The following is a 24,969-nucleotide window of genomic DNA, read 5'->3' on the forward strand; positions in this document are numbered from 1 at the left end:
AAAACAAAACAAAAAAAATTAGCTGGGCATGGTTGTGGCACGCCTGCAATCCCAGCTACTCAGAGGCTGAGGCAGGAGAATCACTTGAACCCAGGAGGTGGGAGTTGCAGTGAGCAGAGATCGTGCCACTGCACTCCTGCCTGGGTGACAGAGTGAGACTCCATCTCGAAAAACAACAACAACAACAACAACAACAAATAAAGTCATAAGAGATACCTTAAGTTAGGGGAAAACCTGCCACCTAAAATCAAGGGTGCAGGATTCTTCAGTGTGTCGCTTCCTCCTGATATCTCTACAGCCCCAGCGAAAATTCACGAGTGACCATGGTTCACACAGGGATCTGTAGTGCTTAATATGGATACCAGCCAGGCATGGTAGCTCACGCCTGTAATCCCAGCACCTTGAGAGGCCAAGGCAGGTGGATCACCTGAGGTTAGGAGTTGGAGACTGGCCTGACCAATATGGAGAAACCCCCTCTCTACTAAAAAATACAAAATTAGCTGGGCATGGTGGTGCATGCCTGTAATCCCAGCTACTCAGGAGGCTGAGGCAGGAGAATCGCTTGAACTCAGGAGGCGGAGGTTGCAGTAAGCCGAGATCGCACCATTGCACTCCAGCCTGGGCAACGAGTGAAACTCCTTTTTTAAAAAAAAAAAAAAAAAAAAAAAGCCAGGCACAGTGGCTCATGCCTGTAATCCCAGCAATCTGGGAGGCGAAAGCAGGTGGATCATGAGGTCAGGAGATTTAGACCAGCCTGGCCAACATGGTGAAACCCTGTCTCTACTAAAAATACAAAAATTAGCTGGGCATGATGGCGTCTGTCTGTAATCCCAGCTACTCGGGAGGGTGAGGCAGGAGAATCGCTCGAACCTGGGAGGTGGAGGTTGCAGTAAGCCAAGATCGCGCCACAGCACTCCAGCCTGGCGGCAGCACTAGACTGTCTCAGAACAAACAAACAAAAAAACGTGGATACCTTTACCTTTGGGCTCTGTCTCTATAGGTTCCTCTGTCCTCTCCTTCACCTCTGCCTTTTCCACTTTCTCCTCTCCCTCAGGGGGTTCAACAACGACCTTTTCATCCTCTGAGGCAGGGGCAGGGGCCTGTGTACACTTCAAAGGAAAAAAAAAACAAAAACAAAACAGATGAAGCAGACAGGCCAGCAACTAAAAGGAAGACTGGACTTACACATTTGTCTTTAGTATCGCATTCAGTCACCCTCATCTCTTACCTCAATGGCAGTCTCAGGGGCTGTAGATTTAACCTCCTTTTCTCCTTCTATGCTCTCTTCTTCTTTGAGGCTATTTTCCTCTATTTTTATCCCATCTTCTGCAGAACAATAAGAGACAATCAATTAGGAAGAAGGTACTAGATCAGAGAGAAGGTCATTTCTTCCCAGTTTGTCTCATCTTAAATTGTCCTCTCGTGCCTTTAAGAGCCAGCCCTATTCTTAGGACGGCCCTCCTAAACTGAGAGGGAAATTGCTGTGTGTCCTGCCAGACTACCCTGTTAGAACTGAGCACAGGGGAGCAGAAAAATAGGCCAGGACAAAAAGAGAGGGACAGAAAATGATAGGACAGGCAGACTTACCAGCAGGTGGGACAGGTGCAGGAGTGTTGGGCTGCGTGTCCCCTGGAGTGGAGGGTGTAGGGGTTTTTGGGGAGGGTGACCCTGGCTGGGACATTTTCTTGTTTTCCTCTACCTCAGCCAGTTCAGGCATGCTCCAGCGCCCATTAACATGTTCAAACTCCTGAACCTGTAGCAATGGGACAAGAAGTTGAAGACCCAATTCCAGCTACAGGCTCCTTTCCTACTGGCCTTCCAGTCTCCGCCTCCCGGGTTCAAGCAGTTCTCCTGCCTCAGCCTCCTGAGTAGCTGGGAATACAGGTGCCCGCCACCACATGCAGCTAATTTTTGTATTTTTAGTAGAGATGGGGTTTCGCCATGTTGACCAGGCTAGTCTCTAACTCCTGACCTCAAGTGATCCACCCGCCTTGGCCTCCCAAAGTGCTGGGATTACAGGTGTGAGCCACTGCGCCTGGCCCCCTAGAAACAATGGCAAGAGGCTCAGGGCTCACCTTCTTGCGAATCAAAGACATAACACCAATTCTAGTAAGGACATGCTGGCGAGACAGGCCTTCTCGGGGGACACCATCAGCAAAGGTCTCAGCCCCATCTGCCCCCGGCTCACATAAATGCCGCATGAAAAGAGAGACATATGCCCTGTGTAAAGAAGCAGAGAAAGAGTTAAATAGGGATCATGCTGACTCTTAGATTCTTTTCCATCCCTTCGTGAGGCATTATCACAGGCAATAACTATGGCTCCACCTTGAGGTAAAAACCACCGCTGCACGGGAAGGCTGATCTCTAGACCCCACAAGAAGACCCAGGTTCTCTTCCAGGGAAGCTAGGAACACATTACTAACAGCTTCACCTGCCAACTTCAACAAAGAAAATAGCCCACTTCCCTGCATGGCTGGGCCTAGAACCATGGAGTGACCAGATAGAGAGCAGAAGCCCTTGCTCTAGATCAGTCCACTCCAGCCCTCAACTCACTTGAACTCTTTCTCTGATTTGCCTCGCAGGTCTCTTACAAGCCACTGGGTAGTAAAAGCATCCTGAGGTGGCATACCATATCGCATAATTGCATTAAGAAAGGCTTTTCGCTGGCGAGCATTAAAACCAAGTACCTAGGGGAAGAAGAAACCCAGGTGAGAGGCAGCAGGTCGCATTCCACCAAAGATGCAATATCTGACACTCACCCCTCCTTAGAATCGTATGGCACTTACTTCAATATTCCCACCAACACGGGCCAACAGAGGAGGCAATGGCTTATCTTTATCATTCCGCAGGCCCTTACGACTGGGCCTACGGGGAGCTGCAAGAAGAAAAAGATGAATGAGTCACACAGGTAGGATATTAAACAAAGCAACATTTAGAAAAGCAACAAAAAAGCACGGCCCTCACCTTCTGAACGTTCATCAAAGTCTTCATCACCTTCCTCTGAAGCCACTGAGTAATCGGACTGGTTGTCGGACTGGTCGTCCTGCCAATCTGGAGGGAGAGAGGGCAGATGAGCGGGGCCCACTGCTCTAGTGGAACGGCCCATGGGTGGGGGGCGGGGCCGGCCACACACACCTCGGTCCTCCTGGGAGCCATCATTGTAGTTGACCTGTTTACGGATTCTTTTTCCTTTGCCCAGATTTCGGGCTAGATCTTCTTGCTGCTGCTCATAATGGTGCCGCAGCAATTTCTCCCAGTAGTCAGGATCCACACTTTCTTCCTGTTTAATGATTTCCCGTTCTACCTCCTCTTCCTCCTGGGACAGAGGGAGGGCCAGGACTCAGGAGTGCTGAAGTCAGCACCACCAGCTACCCCTGGTCCTCACAGTTCCCACTCTGCTAGCTCCTTTTCATGACTGGACTCTTAAATACTTGGTGTGCCTGTTTGGATCTAAGAACTTAGAAGAAATTTAATTGAGAGTACACAGCTCCTCATAATTACGTATAGATTAGCAGTCAGCATAACTCAAGAAAAACATGGGATAGAGCTATTATCACAGGTAAGGATGAAGAGACAGAATGCTTTCTTCTAACCCCTTGCACTGATGCATATACAATTGAAAGATAGCAAAAAGAAAAGAGGTCAGAGCCTTAGCAAGGCAGAATGGAGAAGCTTCTGAAGTACTGTAAAAGATTTTCATAAGAGAGAAGGAAGGAGAGGATGACTATAAGCCTTTCTATTCTTCATAAACTTCATAAAAGCTTACCAACTGTCTGCAAAACGAAAAGAATTATATATAGCCTCTTATGTCCCAAAAATGTTGATACTCCTCTAAAAGTGAATTTTTTTCAGACACTTGAGGACCACTCACTGATTCCACATCCCTTATATTGGAATTAAACAGCTGCTAATAGCATAACATTAGAAACAACCTAAAAGCCCATCATTATGGAACTAATTAAATTACAATCGGCCCTCTGTATCCACGGGTTCCGCACCTGTGGATTCAAACAACCATAGATGGAAAACATTCAGAGAAAAAACAAAATTATGTCTGTATTCAACATGTACAGACTTTTTTCTTGTCATTATTCCCTAACCAATGTAGCATTTACATTGCATTGGTATTACTTTTATGTTTACAAGGAAAAAAAAGTCTTTGGGTACATATATGTGAGTGTACATATATGTGTATGAATATATGTATAATTTGTATACACATAAAATATTTTTGGAAATATATAAAAGGAACTGAAAACATTAGTTGTCCCCAAGAAGGGAACTAAATTGTTAGAGGACAGGAGAGAAAAGAGATACGTGTGTGTACATGTAAATATATATTTTTTTTTTGAGAGAGGGTCTAGCTGTGTTGCCCAGGCTGGAGTAGAGTGGCGTCATTACGGCTCACTGCAGCCTCGACTGCCAGGTTTAAGCGATCCTCCCACGCAGCTGGGACCACAAGCGTAAGCAACCACACTCGGCTAATGTTTTTATTATTTAGAGACGGAATTTTACCATGTTGCCCAAGTTGGTCTCCAACTCCTGGGCTCAAGCGACCCTCCTGCCTCAGCCTCCCAAAGTACTGGGATTCTAGGCATGACCCACCGTGTCTGGCCCTTTTGTGTATTTTGAACTATGTAAATTCTATCTATTAAAAATAAAACTTAAAAATATTTTAAAAGAAGTCAACAGCAGCTGTAGTCACTAATCAAAGAACAATGTGTATACTTATGTAGTCACCAGCAAGGATGATCCACTTAGCATGTGCTCTCCCATCAATCACTTCTATTACATTCACTGCCACTGAAAGGAATGTGAGCATTCTATCAATAGGGTTGTTTCTGATTGAACACTACGGTACACAGACCTATGTCAGACCATTCAGCCACACTTACATATAAACTGAGGTTGGACGCATTACCTTCGAGAACAAAATCACAGGTAAGCATCAGGCAAACACAGCAAGGGGGATGGTTCTGAGGTGGAAGAATAAGATGACAATGACCACCAGAACCAATGCCAACTGAAAGAACCCGGAGCTGAGTGGTTTACAGAAGACAAGAAAAAGGAAATTTTATTTTTCCATTTCATACCCCTCTATATCATTTAGGAGAGAAAAACATTAAAACAAGCCACACACACATTCCTCACATACTATTTTCTTTTTTTACTATAAAAGACCAAGAAAAAGAAGGGAGGAGAATAAAAAGGTATATACCGATTCTAATCTTTTTGAGATGGAGTCTGGCTCTGTCCCCCAGGCTGGAGTGCAGTGGGGCAATCTTGGCTCACTGCAAGCTCTGCCTCCCAGGTACAAGTGATTCTCTGCCTCAGCCTCCCGAATAGCTGGGACTACAGGCGCCCGCCACCACACCCAGCTAATTTTTGTATTTTTAGTAGAGACGGGGTTTCATCGTGTTAGCCAGGATGGGCTCGATCTCTTGACCTCGTGATCCACCCGCCTTGGCCTCCCAAAGTGCTGGGATTACAGGTGTGAGCCACCGCGTCCGGCCCAATTCTAATCTTTAAAAAAACATGGTGAAACCCCATCTCTACTAAAAATACAAAAAATTAGCTGGGTGTGGTGGCACGTGCCTGTAGTCCCAGCTATTCAGGAGGCTGAGGCAAGAGAACTGCTTGAACCCGGGAGGCGGAGGTTGCAGTGAGCCGAGATCATGCCACTGCACTCCAGCCTGGGCGGGAGAGCAAGACTCTGTCTCAAAAAAAAAAAAAAAAAGACACACAAAGAGGCCAGGCGTAATGGCTCATGCCTGTAATCCCACCACTTTGGGAAGCCCGAGGCAGGCGGATCACTTGAGGTCAGGAGTTCTAGAGTATCCTGGCCAACATGGTGAAACTCCGTTTCTACTAAAACTATAAAAAAATTAGCCGGGCATGGTGGTGCGTACCTGTAATCTCAGCTACTTGGGAGTCTGAGGCAGGAGAATTGCTTGAACCCAGGAAGTGGAGGTTGCAGTAGGCTGTGATCGCACCACTGAACTCCAGCCTGGGCAACAGAGCAAGACTCCGTCTCAAAAAAAAATACATAAGGCCAGGGGCAGTGGCTCACACCTGTAATCCCAGCACTTTGGGAGGCAGAGGTGGGTGGATCACAAGGTCAGGAGATCGAGACCATCCTGGCTAACACAGTGAAACTCCATCTCTACTAAAAATACAAAAAAAATTAGCCAGGTGTGGTGGCAGGCGCCTGTAGTCCCAGCTACTCGGGAGGCTGAGGCAGGAGAATGGCATGAATCCGGAAGGCGGAGCTTGCAGTGAGCCAAGATCGCACCACTGCACTCCAGCCTGGGGGAGAGAGTGAGACTCCATCTCAAAATAAATAAATAAATAAATAAATAAAAACACAAGGAGGCCTGGTGTGGTGGCTAACACCTGTAATTCCAGCACTTTGGAGGACTGCTTAAGGCCAGGAGTTCAAGACCATCCTGGGCAACATAGCAAGACATCTCTAAAAACATTTAAAAAATTAACCAGGTGTGGTAGCACACATTTACTAGGGTCACTCTTCAGCCCAGAAGTTTAAGGTTGCACTCAGCTATGATTGTGCCACTGCACTCTAGCCTGGGTGACAGAGCAAGACCCTGTCTCTTTTTTTGTTGTTTTTTTTCTTCAAACACAGTCTGGCTCTGTCATTAGGCTGGAATGCAGTGGCACAATCTCAGCTCATTGCAACCTCCGCCTCCTGGGTTCAAGCAATTCTCCTGCCTCAGCTCCCGGGTAGCTGGGACTACAGGTGTGCTTCATCGTGCCTGGCTAATTTTTTTATTTTTAGTAGAAACGGGGTTTCACCGTGTTGGCCGGGCTGGTCTCAAACTCCTGGCCTCAAGTGATCTGCCTGCCTCGGCCTCCCAAAGTGCTGGGATTACAGATGTGAGCCACTGCACCTGGTAGAGACCCTGTCTCTTAAATAAAAACCAGAAAACACAAAGAGATAGATTACCTAGGATCTTCTGCCTTTTCTCTAGAGAGATGAGGTAGCATTCAAAATTTTATTTGTTAAGGTTTAATAAAACACATAAGAGAAAATGACATTCTGGTAAAGAGCCAAAATAACTGTTGTGAGCATGATATTTGGTTGTAAGTTTTCTGACAACCAAGGCAAAGATGAAAATCTGATTAGTCATGTTATCAGCTTTGTTTTCAAAGGAAGAGGATCAATTCATCAACATAAGAATTTGCCTACAGATATTTTCCTCTTGTCTCAAATACCACCTTGGTCTCAATTCCAATTTTCAGACCAATTACCAAGCACAGGATTGCCTTGGATTCATACTCACCCCCATTTCTTCTTCCCGTACCACATACTGGGCCACTTTGAATGAGCTCAAATATTCATTCATGCCCTGCAATTCTGTGTCTTCAGTCTCATCCTGGTTACGGTCTAGCAGCCGTTCAATGGCCTTATCATCGTAGTGGATAACACTGCTATCTTCTCCCTCTTTGTTGTCTCCTCCTGTAAAAAATCAAGGGCCCACATCCCCAAAGTCAGTTTCAGCAGCTGCAGTGGAAAAAGCAGGTCCCACAAGACCCTTGGTATCAAAGATTCTCCCTAACCTTTAGAGAGGCCAAGCCCCACACCAAAACGTAAGTTCCTGACTACCTCACCTCCATCAGTGGCTTCATCCTTGAATAGTTCCTCAGTGCCAAATTTGAGGATATCATCAAGCTCCTGTTTGGACATAGAGCCAGTCTTGGAGCCCAGCCCAGGCCGCACCACTAGATGGGTCAGCATCATTTTCTTCTTTGCCACCTGCGTGATGCGCTCCTCCACTGACGCACGGGTCACAAAGCGGTAGATCATTACCTTTTTATTTTGCCCAATCCGGTGAGCTCTGCTAAAGGCCTGGAGTTGAACAGGAAATAAAGCCAGAAATTGTATTTTCCTGGTGCCACTCTTATCCTGACTTCCACAGAATATTCTAAATTCAGTACAGGGCAAGGTCCACAGCCTACATTCACAGGAAACTTCCTTTTGCACCCCTGCCTCCAGACACCACCCTCTATTATCATGTTACCCAAAACAGGATCACAGCTAACCAAACTCTGGCTTACAATAAGGTAAATAACACAAAAAGAATCTGTTGTTTCTCACTTAAAAACCTAATTCCAGATGGTGGAGCCCTCATAGAGGCCACTATGCCTTTCTAGCATAACATGTTACTTATTAAGGCTGCCTGCTGCCTCTGCTCACCTGAATGTCATTATGGGGGTTCCAGTCAGAGTCATAGATAATAACTGTGTCAGCAGTGGCCAGATTGATTCCAAGGCCCCCAGCTCGAGTGGAAAGCAAGAAGCAGAACTGCTGAGCACCCGGTGCTAATAAAGGAACCAAAAACACCATTAGAAGTGTCTCCTAAATTCCAATTCATAAATGTAGTTTAAAAAATTAAGCCGGGGGCAGTGGCTCATGCCTGTAATCTCAGCACTTTGGGAGGCAGAGGCAGGTGGATCATTTGACATCAGGAGTTCGAGACCAGCCTGGCCAACATGGTGAAACCCTGTCTCTACTAAAAATACAAAAATCTGCTGGGCCCGTGGTGGCGCACACCCGTAATCTCAGCTACTCAGGAGGCTGAGACATGAGTATTGCTTGAACCCAGGAGGCATAGGTTGCAATGAGTCAAGATCGCGCCACTGCACTCCAATCTGGGCAACAGAGTGAGACTCCATCCCAAAGAAAAAAAAAAATCTGTATCATATAAGAAAATAAAGAAATGTCACAGATAGCAGGAAGCACAATAACTAAATGGAACATGGGACCTGGGATTGGATCCTGAAACAGAAAACAGACATCAAGAAAAATTGGTGACATTCATTGAAGTTCTGTCATTTATAGTACAATACCAATGTTAATTTCCTAGTTTTGATCATTGTACTGCAGTTACGTTATTATTAAGAGAAGCTAGCTAGTTGAACAGTATATATGAACTCTCTCTGCTGTTTTGCAACTTTTTTCTAAGTCTAAAATTAAAATAAGTTTTTTTTTTTTTTTTAAACAAGGAGTAGTGATACTGAGCACAGTGGCTTATACCTATAATCTCAATACTTTGGGAGGCCAAGGCAGGAGGATTGCTTGAGCCCAGAACTTTGTGATCAGCCTGGGCAACATGGCAAGACCCCATCTCTACAAAAAAATTTTTTTAGTTAGCTAGGTACAGTGGATCAAGCCTATAGCCCCAGCTAGTTGGGAGGCTGAAGCAGCAGGATCACTTGAGCCTGGGGGTGGGTCCAGGCTGTAGTAAGCCATGATTGTGCCACTGCTCTCCAGCCTCGGCAACAGAGTGAGACCCTATCTCAAATAAACAAAACAAAACAGGCTGGGCGTGGTGGCTCGTGCCTGTAATCCCAGCGCTTTGGGAGGCCAAGGTGGGTGGATCATGAGGTCAGGAGATCGAGACCATCTTGGCCAACATGGTGAAACCCCATCTCTACTAAAAATACAAAAATTAGCTGGGCGTGGTGGCACACGCCTGTAGTCCCAGCTACTTGGGAGGCTGAGGCAGGAGAACTGCTTGAACCCGGGAGGCGGAGGTTGCAATGAGCCGAGATCGTGCCGCTGCACTCCAGCCCGGGTGACAGAGCAAGACTCCATCTCAAAACAAAACAAAACAAAACAAAACAAAACCTAGTAGCGTCTACTGAGGCAGACAAGTCTGCTAGTAACTTGCTATTTGAGCTTGAACAAGTCCTGACCCTTTGCTTGCCCTCGAGATACAATGCTTTCTTCTTTCTAGCAGAAAGAACAAATACCCCAAAAGAAAAAAATCTCCTAGGAATAGTCCAATACATTCGTCCAATTGAGACATTCAAAAGCTTTACTCCATCTCAAATGACAAAGTCCCAAAAGAACTACACAGAAAAGGAGATGCACAAGAAGTTACAGTCCAAAGATATAAGCAAATGAGGATTCCTGAAACTAAACAACTCCTTCTCTCTCACCATTGAAGCGGTCAATGGCCTCTTGCCGCATGTTCCCAGTGATTCCACCATCGATGCGTTCGTATTTATAACCTTCATGTTCCAAGAAATCCTCTAGCAGGTCTAGCATCTTGGTCATCTGTAAAAGAAGCACGGTTTAATTATGGAAGAGTCAGATGGTAATCCCTTTCCTTAGGTCACTAAGGGTTGTCTATGACTGTTCCCTAAAGCTCCCAGTCCACATGATACCTGGGAAAAGATGAGTACACGATGCCCACCCTCCTTAAGGTTCTTGAGCATTTTCTGCAGCAGCAATAATTTCCCTGATGCTCTGATTAGGGCACTGCCATCATACATGCCATTAGGCATCTTAGGGGCTTCCTGAGAACAAATGCAAAGAAAAAAGTATTAAAAGAAAGCCCACATGGAGAAGACCCAACCCAGGGAGGAACAGGAGATGGCACTACATACCATTGCAGCCACAGGGAAGAGGTATGGATGGTTGCAGCACTTCTTAAGATCCATCACCACATTCAGCAGAGACACCTGGTTGCCACCACCTCGGGCATTGAGTGCTTCAAAATTTCGAGTGAGGATGTACTTGTAGTATTTCCTACATGGGCAAGGTAGAAAGACAGGTTAGACTTGAGAGCCTTTCAATGACTAATGATGCAGTGCCAACAACTGAGATCCTTCTTCCAACACATCCCACTTTGGAACTAAGGACACCTAACGCACAAGCACTACCACCACCACCATTTTAAATAAGGAAAGGTATAACCTAAAACAAGTAAGAACTATGCGCTCCAGTGCCCTAGCATCAGGTTTCTTCAGGCCTTGCTTGCTCCTGTCACCAGATGCCTTGAAGCTGAGTGGGGGAGGAATAGGAAACACTCTGCAGACTGGCAGATGTCTAAATGGAGTCTGCTTCTGTCCCTCCCAACTCACTTCTGCATAGGGCTCAGCTCCACACGCACAATTAGTTCTGTCTTGGAGGGCATGTTCTTGAACACATCGGCTTTGAGCCGCCGCAACATGTGCGGCCCCAGCATGTCATGCAGTTTTTTTATCTGGTCCTCCTTGGCAATGTCAGCAAACTCCTCCAAAAAACCTTCCAAATTGCTTCAGAAAGAAAAAGGAGAAAAAGTTATTGGAGAAGGAGAAAGGAAGAAAGAAAAGTGATACAGGAAATGGGCAACAGGAAGAATGAGAAGCACAATTATGAGCCGATTACAGATAAACACATACTTACTGGAACCTCTCGGGGGTGAGAAAGTTGAGCAGATGAAACAACTCTTCAAGATTGTTTTGTAATGGTGTCCCAGTCAGCAACAGCTTGTGCTGGAGTGAGTAACCATTCAATACCCGGAAGAACTGGTGAAGCAGATGGAGAAAGGTGAAATCCAATGAAAACAGAGCTCTAGCAAATCTCTACTAAATTTCAAGTTTTTCACTGCCCAAGAGTTAAGCATCCCACTCCTCACATTCTTTTTAAAGGCCTGGCCACCAAGGGCTGTCACATACAAGGAAGGAAGGCAGAGACAATTTTTCCCTCTCCTCTCCATCTACAAGTTTTCCCCCTAATGAATTGGTAGTACTAGAAAAAACCCAAAGTGGGGGCTCCAACATCCCTCCCTCAGCCCTCACCTTAGACTGATTGTTCTTCAGCCGATGGGCTTCATCCACGATGAGGCAGGCCCAATCAATAGAGCCCAAAATAGCCATGTCAATGGTGATCAATTCATAGGATGTCAGCAGCACATGGAATTTCACAGATGCCTCTTTCTGCACATGAAGGCAACTTGGTCACTACTAGTCAGTTCCTCTGTGTAAGCACAACCAGGAGACTGATGGAATGTTTTCCTCCTCCCAGGGTTACCCTTTTGCCTCACCAGGGACCAGATCACAAGGAGGTAAACTAAGCCAGAAGCCACAACTCTTTCTCTAGGGTGGCTTCCCTCCCCTGAGATACCTTCATGCGGGAGGCCTTCTTGCCACCACGAATGGCATTGTCTTCAAAGGAGAACTCATTCTCTCGGATGATGGCACGGCTGTCCTTGTCACCCACATAGGTTACGACATACATGTCTGGAGCCCACATTTCAAACTCCCGCTCCCAGTTGATGATGGTAGAAAGAGGGGCGCTCACTAGGAAGGGGCCTTTGGAATGACCCTTTGAGGAAAAAGAGGAGAGTCAGGACTGAGGGCCCCAGCACACTGCAACCCCAGCGAACACCCACCACCCTGCTGCCCCCTCAAGCTAAGCCAAGGACTGACACACCTGTGCTGCTGCTCCTGCTCTCACCTTCCTCTATACAAGTGCCCAGCCCACTCCTTTCCAAAAACCCAAGGTCCCACCATAACTACAAGTCTTACCTCTCCCATTAAGTCTTTATATACTTTTTTTCTGAGACGGAGTTTCACTCTTGTTGCCCAGGCTGGAGTGCAATGGTGCAATCTCGGCTCACTGCAACCTCCACCTCCCGGGTTCAAGCGATTCTCCTGCCTCAGCCTCCCAAGTAGCTGGGATTACAGGCGTGCACCACCACATCTGGCTAATTTTGTATTTTTAGTAGAGACGGGGTTTCGCCATGTTGGTCAGGCTGGTCTCGAACTCCTGACCTCAGGTGATCCACCAACCTCGGGCTTTCAAAGTGCTGGGATTACAGGTATGAGCCACTGTGTCCAGCCAAGCCTTTCCATACTAATTCTACTCATAATTCTACTTCCCTCAACACACAATCATTCCCCTAGAACTGACACTCTATGGACCCACTACTAATCCTACCCAGGGCTCCATGCCCTCAAATCTTCTGCTGTGTACCTGTGTTTATCCACTATCACATTTATCTACTATCTACTAAACACATGTGTACATGTGTTTATCTATTATCCACAGTGTTCTTGAAGGTCAGAGACCAATTTTTTTATTCCCTTATCTCTCTACTCAGTGTAAGTGAAGGCTTCAAACACAAAACACCCACACAAAAAACTATCCGCCCCAGATTTCCTTACCTCCTTGTAAAGGGAATACAGGAAGACTGCTGTCTGTACAGTTTTCCCAAGGCCCATCTCATCAGCCAAGATGGTGTCAGTGCCCTGAGCCCAGGAGAAGCGCAACCAATTCAGGCCCTCCATTTGATAGGGGTGCAGGGTTCCACCTGTAGCATCCAGGTACTCTGGCTGTCGCTCGTACTTCACTGTTGGCTGGAGGATGAAACAGAGAAGTCAAGAGCTGGCAAGGAACTCCCCTCCTCCCCTAATACAGCAGCTGCTTCCTCCTCACTAGTCTTCACGGATCCTCTTGGGGAAGAGCTACAAAAAATTCTGAGGGAAGAGATCCCCTATGATTACTGCAATTTCATGTTCAGTTTAGGGTCCTCCAGGAAACAGGGCTTAACCAGACCTGATTTTGATCCTACAGATCACTGAGGAAAAGCACATCACAGACTCCCTACCAATACAATAATTCTACTAGTCAGGATCCACCAGGTAAATAATCTTTACGTCCCTCTTAGATTCATCTTTTTAACTTTAATCACCCTCAAATTACACTGTACAAACAAAACCCAGAGGAACTGAGCCTGAATTAAGCCAGATTCCAATGTAAGTTCATAAAAGCTAGGCTATGTGGCCCCTCCCCCCAGATAACACTTCTTCAGGCATTCAAAATATACCTCTTTTTTTTCTGATGACAAAAGAAGAAAGTAATCCTAGTGCTTTCTGATATATAGAGATGTGGAGAAGTGGGGAAGCCGACTTTGTGAAGTAATCTCAGCTACAAAGTTACTATCTGCATTTCATTACTTAAGAGTACCATCATTAGACTGCAGCAAAGATACATTGTCCTACCCAACAAACTACTCTACAGTCCCTTCCACCCCCACTCACATCAACTGTTGGCGTTTCTGGAGGCCTCTCCAACTTCCGAAGCTTCACCTTCTTGAGCTTCTTGCCTGGTCGGCCTTCCTCACCCCTCATTAACTCCCTAAAGAAGAAAGACATCACATAGCTGCCCAAAATCCTTTTCTATAGAAGAAACAACTTGGCCAGGCGCAGTGGCTCACACCTGTAATCCCAGCATTTTGGGAGGCCAGCACTTCGGGAGGCTGAGACGGGCGGATCACCTGAGGTCAGGAGATCGAGACCAGCCTGGCCAACATGGTGAAACCCCGTCTCTACTAAAAATACAAAAATTAGCTGGGCATGGTGGCAGACGCCTGTAATCTCAGCTACTCGGGAGAATGAGGCAGGAGAATCGCTTGAACCCAGCAGGCGGAGGCTGCAGCGAGCCAAGATCGCACCATTGCACTCCAGCCTGGGGGACAAGAGCAAGACTTCGTCTCAAAAAAAAAAAAAAAAATCAGCTAGGTGTGGTGGCGTATGCAAATAATCCCAGCTACTCAGGAGGCTAAGGCAGGAGAATCGTTTGAACCAGGAAGTCGGAGGTTGCAGTGAGTCAAGATCACACCACTGCACTACAGCTTGGTGACAGAGCAAGACTCCATCTCAAAAAAAAAAAAGAAACAACTCTACTACTCACCCAAAATCACTCACCTGTGATTCCAATAGCTCTGCTTGAACAGGTCGTAATCCTGGATCTCCACATCCTCACTCTCCCAAGAAGCCTGATCGTAAGGTAAGTCCCGCCACTTGATCAAGTAGTGGACATGGCCCTTCTTGTCCACACTGCAAGTCCAGGAGAGAAAACCCTCAGAGCCAGAAAAGGCAACTCTCCTCACTTCCTCTCAAAAACTGGCAATACCGTTTGTTTCACACCAGACCTCTAGGTATGCCACAGATCACACGTTTTCAGAGCCTCTACTATACCAGTCTTTGACCAAAAATTATCTCTAATTTATACTTTCCTAGAGCTCAAACACCAGAATTCAGTCAGTTAATAATTAACATAGAATGTTGGCCAGGTGCAGTGGCTCATGCCTGTAATCCCAGCACTTTGGGAAGCTGAGGCAGGCAGATCGCTTGAGGCCAGGAGCTCAAGACCAGCCAGGCCAACATGGCGAAACCCGTCTCTACTAAAAAAAAAAAAAAAATTAGCCAGGCGTCAGGCCGGGCGCGGTGGCTCACGCCTATAATCCCAGCACTTTGGGAGGCCAAAGCAGGCGGATCACCTGAGGTCGGGAGTTTGAGACCAGTCTGGCCAGCATGGTGAAACCCCGTCTCTACTAAAAATGCAAAAATTAGCCGGGCGTGGTGGCAGGTGCCTGTAATCCCAGCTACTCGGGAAGCTGAAGCAGGAGAATTGCTTGAACCCGGGCGGCGGAGGTTGCAGCAAGCTGAGATTGCGCCGCTGCACTCCAGCCTGGGCGACAGAGCGAGACTCCATTTCAAAAAAAAAAAATTAGGCAGGCGTGGTGGCACACGCCTGTAATCCCAGCTACTCTGGAGGCTGAGGCAGAGAATCACTTGAGCCTGAGAGGCGGAGGTTGCAGTGAGCTTAGATCATACCACTGCACTCCAGGCTGGGCCACAGAGCAAGACTCTGTCTCAAAAAATATAATAAATAAATAGGCCGAGTGCGGCGGCTCACGCCTGTAATCCCAGCACTTTGGAAGGAGGAGGCGAGCGGATCACAAGGTCAGGCGATCAAGACCATCCTGGCTAACACAGTGAAATCCTGTCTCTACTAAAAATACAAAAAAAAAAAAAATTAGCCAGGCGTGGTGGCGATGGCCTGTAGTCCCAGCTACTCGGGAGGCTGAGGCAGGAAAATGGCGTGAACCCAGGAGGCAGAGCTTGCAGTGAGCCAAGATCATGCCACCGCACTCCAGCCTGGGTGACATGTCTGTCTCAAAAAAAAAATAATAATAAAATAAATAAATAAAAACAATAACATAAAGTGTCAGGCACAGTAGCTCACGCCTGTAATCCTAACACTTTGGGAAGCTGAAGTAGACAGATTGCTTGAGCCCAGGAGTTTGGGACAGCTATGAGCAGTGATCACGACACTGCACTCAAGCCTGGGCAACACAGCTAGACTTTGTCTCAAAATAAATAAATATATAAGGCTGAGTGTGGTGGCTCATGCCTGTTAATCCCAGCACTTAGGGAGGCCAAGGCAGGCAGATCACCTGAGGTCAGGAGTTCAAGACCAGCCTGGCCAACATAGTGAAAACCCCGTCTCTACTAAAAATACAAACATTAGCCGGGAATGGTGGTGGGTGCCTATGCCCAGCTACTGGGGATGCTGAGGCAGGAGATTCACTTGAGCCCAGGAGCCCGAGGTTGCACCACTACACTCCAGCCTGGGCAACAGAGCAAGACTCCATCTCAAAAAAACAAACAACGGGGTGTGGCGGCTCACGTCTGTAATCCCAACACTTTCACCTGAGGTCAAGAGATCCAGACCATCCTGGCCAATGTGGCGAAAACCCGTCTCTACTAAAAATACAAAAAATTAGCTGGGCATGGTGGCTTGCGCCTGTAGTCCCAGCTTCTCAGGAGGCTGAGGCAGGATAATCACTTGAATCTGGGAGGCAGAGGTTGCAGTGAGCCGAGATCACGCCACTGCACTCCAGCCTGGGCACAGAGTGAGACTCTGTCTCAAAAACAAAAAACAAAAAAAAACAAAACAGTGTCTTCCAAGTCTAAGTTACTGGTGACAGCCATTTTCCCAATCCCTTTAGCAGGACTCTCCCACGGAGACTGCCTGTCTCCCGTGTGCTCAGCTGGTACCTGTGGTTGAGGATTCGGTGGATCATCATCCACTCAGGTTTTATCCCATAGCGATAGAAGCGTTCCTCCATCTCTGCAAATTTAGGGTCCTTGTTCTTTCGCTTTCGGCTTTTCTCTTCATCACCACCAAAGTCCCCAGAAGGTGGCTCATCCATATCATTCTTCCGCTGATAGTTTCGGAACATCACCTGACAGTGCAGCTCCAGCTTTGAGCGGAAAGAGAAAATCAGCCACCAAGAAGCTGTGTTCATTCTTTCTATCCACAAGGCTCTTTTGTCACTATCCTCTTCATCGTAGCCCCTACATCTCCAGCCTATCCTAAACTTACCTGCAGTTCAGAAACCCAGGAGCAGTGCCAGTAAGACATGCCTTGCCATTTCACAAAGAACTGCCGCTCTGGCCGCCCCTCCAAGGGCTTTGGGGAGGGTGTGTTGGGATCAGCATCTGGAGGCCGAGGCACTGGTGTGGGAGATGGTGGCTGACCCCACTTCCAGATTAGGATCTTCTGCACTTTGCCCTTCAGAGCTGGACACTGAGAGAAAAAGAGACAACTTAATTTCAAATCATAACCATGGGAGGAGAAGGGACAGCCCACAGTCTCAACTTCATCAAAGGACGATTCAGATCTCATTTCAGACCTGGAGCAGTGGCTCATGCCTGAAATCCCAGCACCCTGGGAGGCCGAGGTGGGCAGATCACGAGGTCAAGAGATCGAGACCATCCTAGCTAATATGGTGAAACCCCGTCTCTACTAAAAATACAAAAATTAGCTGGGCGTGGTGGCACGCGCCTGTAGTCCCAGCTACTCAGGAGGCTGAGGCAGGAGAATCACTTGAACCTGGGAGGCAGAGCTTGCAGTGAGCCAAGATTGCCCCACTGCACTCCAGCCTGGGGGACAGAGCAACACTCCATCTCAAAAAAATAAAAAAAAATCTCATTTCAAATAAAATCTAATCCCAGGACTCCTCCAGGGAGAAAATACAGGTTGAGGACCCCTCATGTGAAATGCTTGGGACCAGAAGTATTTTGGATTTCACATTTTTGGATTAGGGTGCTCAACCTGTAATAGAATTCCCTCTCCATTTCTGGACATCGTCCAGGATTTGCGTGCCACCATCACTCCTATCTGCTTAACAGAGCCAGTAGTTAGACTTTAACAATAAGCCAGAACAATCAGGAAATCAACAGACTTAGAGCACAGAATTCCTCCCTTAAGCAATCTAAAAGCAGTAAGTGGCCCTATTAAACATTCTAAACTGGCTGGCATGGTGGTAAACACCTGTAATGCCAGCACTTAGGGAGGACAAGGGAGCAGAATGGTTTCAGACCAGGAGTTCAAGACCAGCCTGGGCAACATAGTGAGACCCTGTCTCAACAGAGATTTTTTTTTTTTAATTAGCTGGATGTGGTGGCATGCACCAGTACTCCTAGCTACTCAGCAAGAGGCTGAGATAGGAGGATCACTTGAGCCCAAGAGTTGGAGGCTGCAATGAGCTATGACTGCACCACTGCACTCTAGCCTGGATGACAGAATGAGACCCTGTCTCCAAAAAAAAAATTTTTTTAACAAAAAAATTGAAAACATTGTTAGCTACCAAGACCCTGAGGCAGGGTGTCAACACAGGGACAAATGTTCTCAGCTAGAAGAACATTGCTTCATCTCCTCTTAAGAGAGCTGGCAAAACATCAACTCCTCAGTTTGAAGTTAGTCCTATATTTTCCCAGGACAAAAGTATCCCAACACTGTAGGATGAAGGAAAATACCTTTCTCAGGGCTGAAAAGCTCATAGTTCCTCTCTCCTGCACCCCAGCCTCACAATAGCCTACACAGAAAAGACTACACTTTCCACATTTTTTGCCCCGGCTGAGATCAGTCACTCACCGTACAACGGGGACAGAGCCATTCACCGTTGGGGATCTCTGGAAGTGGGGGATTCAGGCAGTGGATGTGGTAGGAAGAAGGACAGGTATCACAGCAGAGCAGTTCCCCACCATCCTTGCAGACCCGACAGAATTCCATATGGTGGTCATCCTCCTCTTCGAGGTCTCCCCCAACCTCTTCCAGGATCTCCTCACCCTCCGAATTGTCCTCTTTAGCTTCCCACTGGATGCCTTCCTTCTCCTGCAGTAAAGGACCACAGATTCAGATTATTACCCCCACCCGCCCACCGCAGTCTGAAGCCAGTGCCCATCATTCCTTTGAACGCTTCCCAAAGCTCACAACCCGCAGCACCAGCATTTCCATTTCCATCCAGGCACCGAAGAGCTTTACTGTCCCACCCTTCTTCTCATGGGTTCCAAGGGGCCACAATGGCCAGACACTCACGCAGTGTGGGCAGCTCCACTTGCCCTCGGGAGCCTTCTCCATGTCGGGATCCAGGCAGACCATGTGGTAAGCACGGGGACAGGTATCACACAGGATGATCTCACCGCCTTGCTGGCACACCTCGCAATAGTCCTGGTGGTCTGTCTCATAACCATCCACAGCAGTCACCTCCTCCTCGCCTGGGCAAGGAAGAGGGAAAGCCCAGTTATTGGAAAAAAACTACCTCCCCCCACCCCCCGACCCCTATCTCCTTAGGGAGATTCTTCCCCAATCACTCCCACCTCATCCCATCACAAATATACAGAAGAGAAACACACCTTTCTTTTTCTTTTTAGTGGTTCGGAGTTTCTTGCGGCTGCGGCTACTACGGCTGGTGGAACCATCAGAAACAGAATAGCTATTGATACTGGCATCATCGAAGTCAGATTCCACATCTAAGTCATCATCCTCACTCTGGCAGGATGAAAAAGAATAAGGTTAGACGTTCAAGCCAAGGGGAAGGACAGAGTGGCAGAGAGGGGAGTACTCTCTCACTGGGGACACCAGAATCCCAGCAAGCACCATTATACAGGGAGCCTAGTCTCATCTTGTTCTGTGGGAAACGCCCCACATTCTTACATGCCTACTATGAAGGACAGGTTCTGATAGAAGGTCACATCCTTTCTATTAGACATGGCATCCTCCCTAAAGCGATGGGCTGGGCTCTCACCGAGGATCTCTTACGCTTGGAACCAAAACCTCCCAGCTTGATTTTCAGGGGAGCTACTTTCTTGGGTTTAGGCTTCTTGGCATCAGGTACACGAGGGCTGCCCTTGGGCTTCCTCCGAGCATTGGGACCTAAAATCAGGATATATCCAAATATATACCATAAGACCAAAGATGGGGCAAATAAAATCTTCCCCACCTAAGCTTGCTTCCCCACATTCAGATTCCCAAATTTCCCTCCAAAATCCAAGACTCATTCCTCCCTCCTATCTCCTACCTTAGGGCTGACAGACCAGCATTCCCATGCTGTCTTTGACATCTTAAGCCCACACTAGACACCCCCACTCCCATTTGAACCCCATTTCACCTTTGCCCTCCTTGGTCTTGGCCTTGCGGATAGGCACCTCCACAGGGGGAGGTGGTGGTGCAACCTCAGTGGCTGTCACCATGCTCTCCACCACAGCTACCGCTGCTGCTGCCGCAGCTGCCACTGACGCCCCAGAACTGCCTTTGAAGGGGTTATTGGTACTGAACTCCCGCCATTTTGCACCCAAAACCATCATCATCTTGGAGACAGCAATCTTGGGATTTTTGGCAGCAATGAGGGGTCTGGGGGGAGAAATGCACAAGAGCAGAGGGAAAGGTTTAAGAATAAAAGAAAGAAAGAGAAGTAAGAAGAGATAACAGAAAGATTCTCCTCCCCCTTCCCCAAACCCCTTCTGTTTTACCTGACAAACTGGCTGAAGGCCTTGTAGTTGGTGAGGGTTCGATAATCCTCCTCTGAGAACACGTGGTCAATGTCTTCCATGCCCCAGTCTTCCAGGAGCTGAGCAGATGATTTAGGCTCCTGCAGAAAGAGCAAAGTCAAGTAAGTACCTGCCACCTAGTGCCCACACTTGCTAAGCAAATTTGTGTGGAAAAACCAGAGTAACAGAGTTAAGAGGAAAAGAAGAGAAAGTGTTCTAAAGGGCAGTAAGGTGTCTAGGAAACAGAAGGACAAAAGTTTAACAGTACAAAGAAGAGGATGGAGGTCCAGGCACCTTTGAATCATCATCATCATCATCCTCCTCCTCCTCCTCCTTCCGCTTGGATTTGCTCTTCTTCTCTTTCTTAGGTCCAAGCTTCTTCTTCTTCTTCTTGCCAGGAGTATAGTCGCTGCCCTCACTGTCTGAGCGCAGAGCCACCTCTTCCTCCTCCTCCACAAACTCTGGCCCCTCCCCAGAGCTGTCCCCCAGCTGCCGGCATAAGAGCATACGCTGGAGCAGGGAAAGGGGGGAAGAGGGAGACAGACACACACATGCTACACACATGCTGACCTCAGGACAGCCCTGAGGCTCATCCCCAGAACCTGGCCCACCACTCTTGAGAAAGAAACAAATGCCCTCAGCCCTTCAACCCTTCTCAGAGCTCCTCCCTTCTTCCTCTGATTCCCCGTAACATTCAGTCACCCACTCACCTCCTTTTTTTGGCGCTTGCTCTTAGGGATTTTAGGGTCCCGAGGTTTCTTAGGCTTTTTCTTCTTCTTGAGCTTTGGAGTCTCTGTTTCTGACAAATCCTCTTCTGGGTCCTCTTCATTTTCTACATATATTTGGCAAAGAGTGGTAGGCAGGGAAAAGATCAATAGCAAAAGGTTAGGCCCTAATCCAGAGGCTTTAGACTTTATTCCCCACCTCTTGTCCCAGATTCCTCTGAAGAGAACTGCTATACTCTGTACAGAAGGAAGCTGATACCCAGCACAAAAACAGACAAAGAGAGAGCTGTATATACCCAAAATAGGCCTGCCAGGCCAGACCAGGCCCACCTCGGGCAGCTGTCCAGACCCCTGCCTCCTCTCTCCCGCTCCTACCAGTCCTCTAGATGTTCACCAGTACAGCTGAACTGAGCTGCTCAGAGTTCACCAAGTAAGAGAACTAGGTTTAGGCTTCCTGTAACTGGCCACCAAGTTATTCTATAAACCAGGGAATGAGAATGAAAGATCCTACTCAGAAGGCAAAAACTATAGAATATACCCTCCCAGAACAGGATCAGTTCAGGGGTCTCGGAAACCACACCCTTCTCTAACCACTTTGAAGTCATCACTGCTCAAATTAACCAGAACCTCCAAGTCCTAGGTTCAGGTGCCAGCCCAATCTCATGCCCACTTCTACAATACAATTTCCTTTCCCCATCTCCAACCCTAATGTTCCTCCTCAGCTTCTCCTGGGTCAGCAGCCTCTGCTCCCTAGGGGCCCAAATCAGCCCAGCTGTCACCATCTCCCCCTGCGCCCGCCCCCCAGCAAGCCTCCTCCCATCTGGCTCCACCTCCTCCCCTGGCTGGAAGCACACACAAAGCCTGGGGTAAGACTGAAAGCTCCTGGGCAAGGATAGGTGGGAAGGGACACAGAGAAGGCCAGGAGGCAGCTTCCTTTGTAACAGACATTCACACCAGCTCCGACTCCCTCCTCCCTCCTCTCTCCCTCTTCCCAAGCCACCCCCGCCCAAAGTGGGGTGGGTAGAGAAAGGAGTGGAGAGAAGAAGGGAGTGCCTCACCCACTGAGGAGAGGGAAAATGGCTCCTGACCGCAGAAGCCAGCCCAGGGCACCCAGCTGCCAACATAGGACAGACAGGAAGTGGCAGGGGAGGCGGTGGGTTTGAGAGAGGTGGGGCGGCGGGGGGGGAGACTGCCCTCATAGAAGCCTCCCCAAATTATTACCTGGCCCCAGGTCCAAATGCCACCTACTCTGGGATGACTACAGTTCACAAGAGCCCACCTTAACATCCTAAGCAAGGAAACCCAAAGAAAGCGAGACAAACATGAAGGTAATACTAAGAGAAGAACTCGATCACTCCCTCAATTATAATTATTTTTTCAATCATCAGAGCTGAGATTTAACAAAGGCTCAGTGGACCTGTGGTCAGCGCATACAACCTTCTCCCCAAATTTCTGATACCCAAAAGATTTAGTCTGAGGAATGGAGGCCCACAAGAAGTCTCTGAAGCTCAGCTTCCTCACCACTCCCACCCAGATTCCTATCCAACATATGGGAATGTCTGCACAAAAAAACAGAGCAGGACCTAGACAGTGGTAGAAGAGAATATCCCAGCCGGGTGCAATGGCTCATGCCTGTAATTGCAGCACTCTGGGAGGCTGAGGCGGGCAGATCATTTGAGGTCAGTTCGAAACCAGCTTGGCCAACATGGTGAAACCCTGTCTCTACTAAAAAAACAAAAATTAGCCAGGCATGGTGGTGGGTGCCTGTAATCCCAGCTACTCAGGAGGCTGAGGCAGGAGAATCGCTTGAGCCCGGGAGGCGGACGTTGCAGTGAGCCAAGATCGCACCACTGCACTCCAACCTGGGAGACAGAGTGAGACCCCGTCTCAAAAATAAAAGAGAAAGTAATATCCCTCCTTCAATCCCTGACATGTTCTTAGCTCTTAACCCCCAAAATTAGCCCTAAAATGTCTCTGGCTCCCCACTTCCTGAGCTAGACAGATACTAGGGAATGAGACATTAGGCTGGACAAAGCACCATCAGCCTCCCTGCTTCTCAGCCCAGAATAAGACCAGGCACAAGAAAGCCCCTCCCATTCCCCCTTGGGAATGGAACATCAGCCTGGATTTCACCAGAAAGAATCATTTTCTTAAGGACTTTTCCCCACCAATCCCCAAGTCAACCCCCAACCCCCATCAGCTACATCTCACCACCCCCATAAAAGCTGGAAGTGGAGACAAAGACAACCCATGGAGGCAAAGGGGACATCCTTCCATGCACATGGAGCCCCCAAACTTCTCAGGCAAATAATATGCTGAAATGGCAAACCACAAACTGACTGAGATATAGAGAAGATTTAGGAAAGGGACAGGAATGGGGTGTGGCAAGTGGAAAAAGTGGGTCATGCTACAGCTCAGGACAGAGTTCATAGCTCCTGCGCAGCTCCCGGTCAACATGAAAGGCAGCCCCAGCCCAAGGGGCCAATAGGAGGCCAAGATGTGGAACCCAGAATGTTTAGGCAGCACTACTGTTTCTCATGCCTCTCTCAGAAGGACAGGGTCCCCTTACCAGCACCACAACTCTGCCCTCACCTTGGGCAAGGGCATGGAAATCTACCCCCTACTCTACACAAGGATGAAACCAAGTTTCTCATCCCAACAGCCCAGACTCCATGACAACACTAACCCCTCTCCTAAATGGCCTCAGGTTGAAGTGAAGAATTCCAACTTAAAAAGTGCCAAATGTGAAAGCGTCTCTCCCAGACCACCTCAACTTCCACTGAAGCTAAGAAGAGAGAAGGCAGAAGTGAATGATGCTGGATGAGAAACAAAAACAGGATCAGCAGGCTCCAGAATGAGAAGAAAAGTAGAAGCAGAAGGAATGAAGAAATGACATGCAGAAAAAAAAATTAAACTAGAAAACATGAAGGTCAAGGAAACGAGTAGGTGACATAGCTAGGGGCTCTGAAAAAGAACACAGAAGAGAAAGACATCTGCTTAGGAGCATGACATCAACCATCATTTGAGGATAGACAACAGTTCCCCCAATCAGGCAGGGTGGTTACAACCAAACGGGTTTGGCCAGTTCATGAAGCCACCCCAAAACACAGATAGCGCAACCCCTAGCACACCTACACAGACACTTCACACTGCCAGCCTAAACCGCAGGCTACCTCATACAGGCAGAAGCCACTAGGAAAAAAGCCAAAATTATGTCCACTCACCAGGAGGAGGAGTGCCCTCCCTTCTTTTGCCCCTCTTCACTAGGCTATTACATCCTCCCCGAGCCCCCATCACTTCCCTACTCAAAACACTCCAGCAATCTGCCTGGCTAAAAGCACTCCAGATCCTGCTGAGGAGCGCGATTCAAACTTCACACAGTTCAGACAGCACAGAAAACCGGTAACCGATCAGAAGCTAAAAATAATCAGATAGAGTGTAACCAGCACTCCTCCCTCTTTCCTTTCCACAGCAGCAACCACAAGATCCTACTAGCACAGATGCCCGGCTGGTCTTTCAAACAGAATCCTCAACGCCCCCCTCCACCACCACCACCACAAGCCTCCAGGGGTCCCAGCTACCTGCATTCCTCCGAGGACCCATACACCAGGTAATGCCTGCCAGCCCAGAGAGCTCCCTCAACTGGGAACTGCAGAGCATTCCTCAAGACAGAGTGCAGCAAGCTGGCATCTCCGTGCCCAGGAGGCACATGGCTTCCACCCCCCTCACACCAGAGCTCCGCAGAAGGGAACCACTCCCTTCGGATACCCTCCACCTCCGGCTCTGCACAGAGACAGCGGAGCAACACAGCCCTGCCTCACCAGAGGAGTCA

The 24,969-nt window shown here is 48.0% G+C and overlaps 1 protein-coding gene and 1 non-coding gene across 33 annotated transcripts in view; both read right to left on the reverse strand.

Annotated features, from left to right (window-relative positions):
* CHD4 (chromodomain helicase DNA binding protein 4) overlaps positions 1 to 24,969 on the reverse strand; it is a 36,273-nt gene that overhangs the window by 9,947 nt on the left and 1,357 nt on the right. For 4 of the 32 annotated variants that reach the window (XM_055358498.2, XM_019038129.4, XM_055358500.2 and 1 more), the window contains exons 3-33: positions 21,123 to 21,244; positions 20,707 to 20,901; positions 20,395 to 20,513; positions 20,034 to 20,275; positions 19,671 to 19,798; positions 19,279 to 19,414; positions 18,962 to 19,140; positions 18,518 to 18,757; positions 16,964 to 17,167; positions 16,636 to 16,841; positions 14,497 to 14,628; positions 13,831 to 13,927; positions 12,955 to 13,146; positions 11,912 to 12,112; positions 11,587 to 11,724; positions 11,192 to 11,313; positions 10,888 to 11,061; positions 10,411 to 10,552; positions 10,189 to 10,320; positions 9,961 to 10,078; positions 8,213 to 8,337; positions 7,627 to 7,864; positions 7,299 to 7,474; positions 3,136 to 3,316; positions 2,965 to 3,051; positions 2,787 to 2,875; positions 2,554 to 2,687; positions 2,076 to 2,220; positions 1,588 to 1,753; positions 1,229 to 1,326; positions 980 to 1,109 (exon numbers count right to left, since the gene is read on the reverse strand). In XM_055358498.2, coding sequence (XP_055214473.1) covers positions 980 to 1,109; positions 1,229 to 1,326; positions 1,588 to 1,753; positions 2,076 to 2,220; positions 2,554 to 2,687; positions 2,787 to 2,875; positions 2,965 to 3,051; positions 3,136 to 3,316; positions 7,299 to 7,474; positions 7,627 to 7,864; positions 8,213 to 8,337; positions 9,961 to 10,078; positions 10,189 to 10,320; positions 10,411 to 10,552; positions 10,888 to 11,061; positions 11,192 to 11,313; positions 11,587 to 11,724; positions 11,912 to 12,112; positions 12,955 to 13,146; positions 13,831 to 13,927; positions 14,497 to 14,628; positions 16,636 to 16,841; positions 16,964 to 17,167; positions 18,518 to 18,757; positions 18,962 to 19,140; positions 19,279 to 19,414; positions 19,671 to 19,798; positions 20,034 to 20,275; positions 20,395 to 20,513; positions 20,707 to 20,901; positions 21,123 to 21,244 — 4,788 coding nt within the window. Of the gene's footprint in view, positions 1 to 973; positions 1,110 to 1,228; positions 1,327 to 1,587; positions 1,754 to 2,075; positions 2,221 to 2,553; positions 2,688 to 2,786; positions 2,876 to 2,964; positions 3,317 to 7,298; positions 7,475 to 7,626; positions 7,865 to 8,212; positions 8,338 to 9,960; positions 10,079 to 10,188; positions 10,321 to 10,410; positions 10,553 to 10,887; positions 11,062 to 11,191; positions 11,314 to 11,586; positions 11,725 to 11,911; positions 12,113 to 12,954; positions 13,147 to 13,830; positions 13,928 to 14,496; positions 14,629 to 16,635; positions 16,842 to 16,963; positions 17,168 to 18,517; positions 18,758 to 18,961; positions 19,141 to 19,278; positions 19,415 to 19,670; positions 19,799 to 20,033; positions 20,276 to 20,394; positions 20,514 to 20,706; positions 20,923 to 21,122; positions 21,245 to 24,969 lie in introns of all 32 variants that reach the window. The other 28 variants (XM_055358510.2, XM_055358509.2, XM_063693765.1 and 25 more) reach the window with 14 other exon arrangements.
* LOC115933385 (small Cajal body-specific RNA 11) lies at positions 1,412 to 1,548 on the reverse strand. Its single transcript, XR_004069234.1, has one exon.

Source organism: Gorilla gorilla, chromosome 10 (assembly GCF_029281585.2).
Source record: "Gorilla gorilla gorilla isolate KB3781 chromosome 10, NHGRI_mGorGor1-v2.1_pri, whole genome shotgun sequence".
Taxonomy (NCBI): Eukaryota; Metazoa; Chordata; class Mammalia; order Primates; family Hominidae; genus Gorilla; species Gorilla gorilla.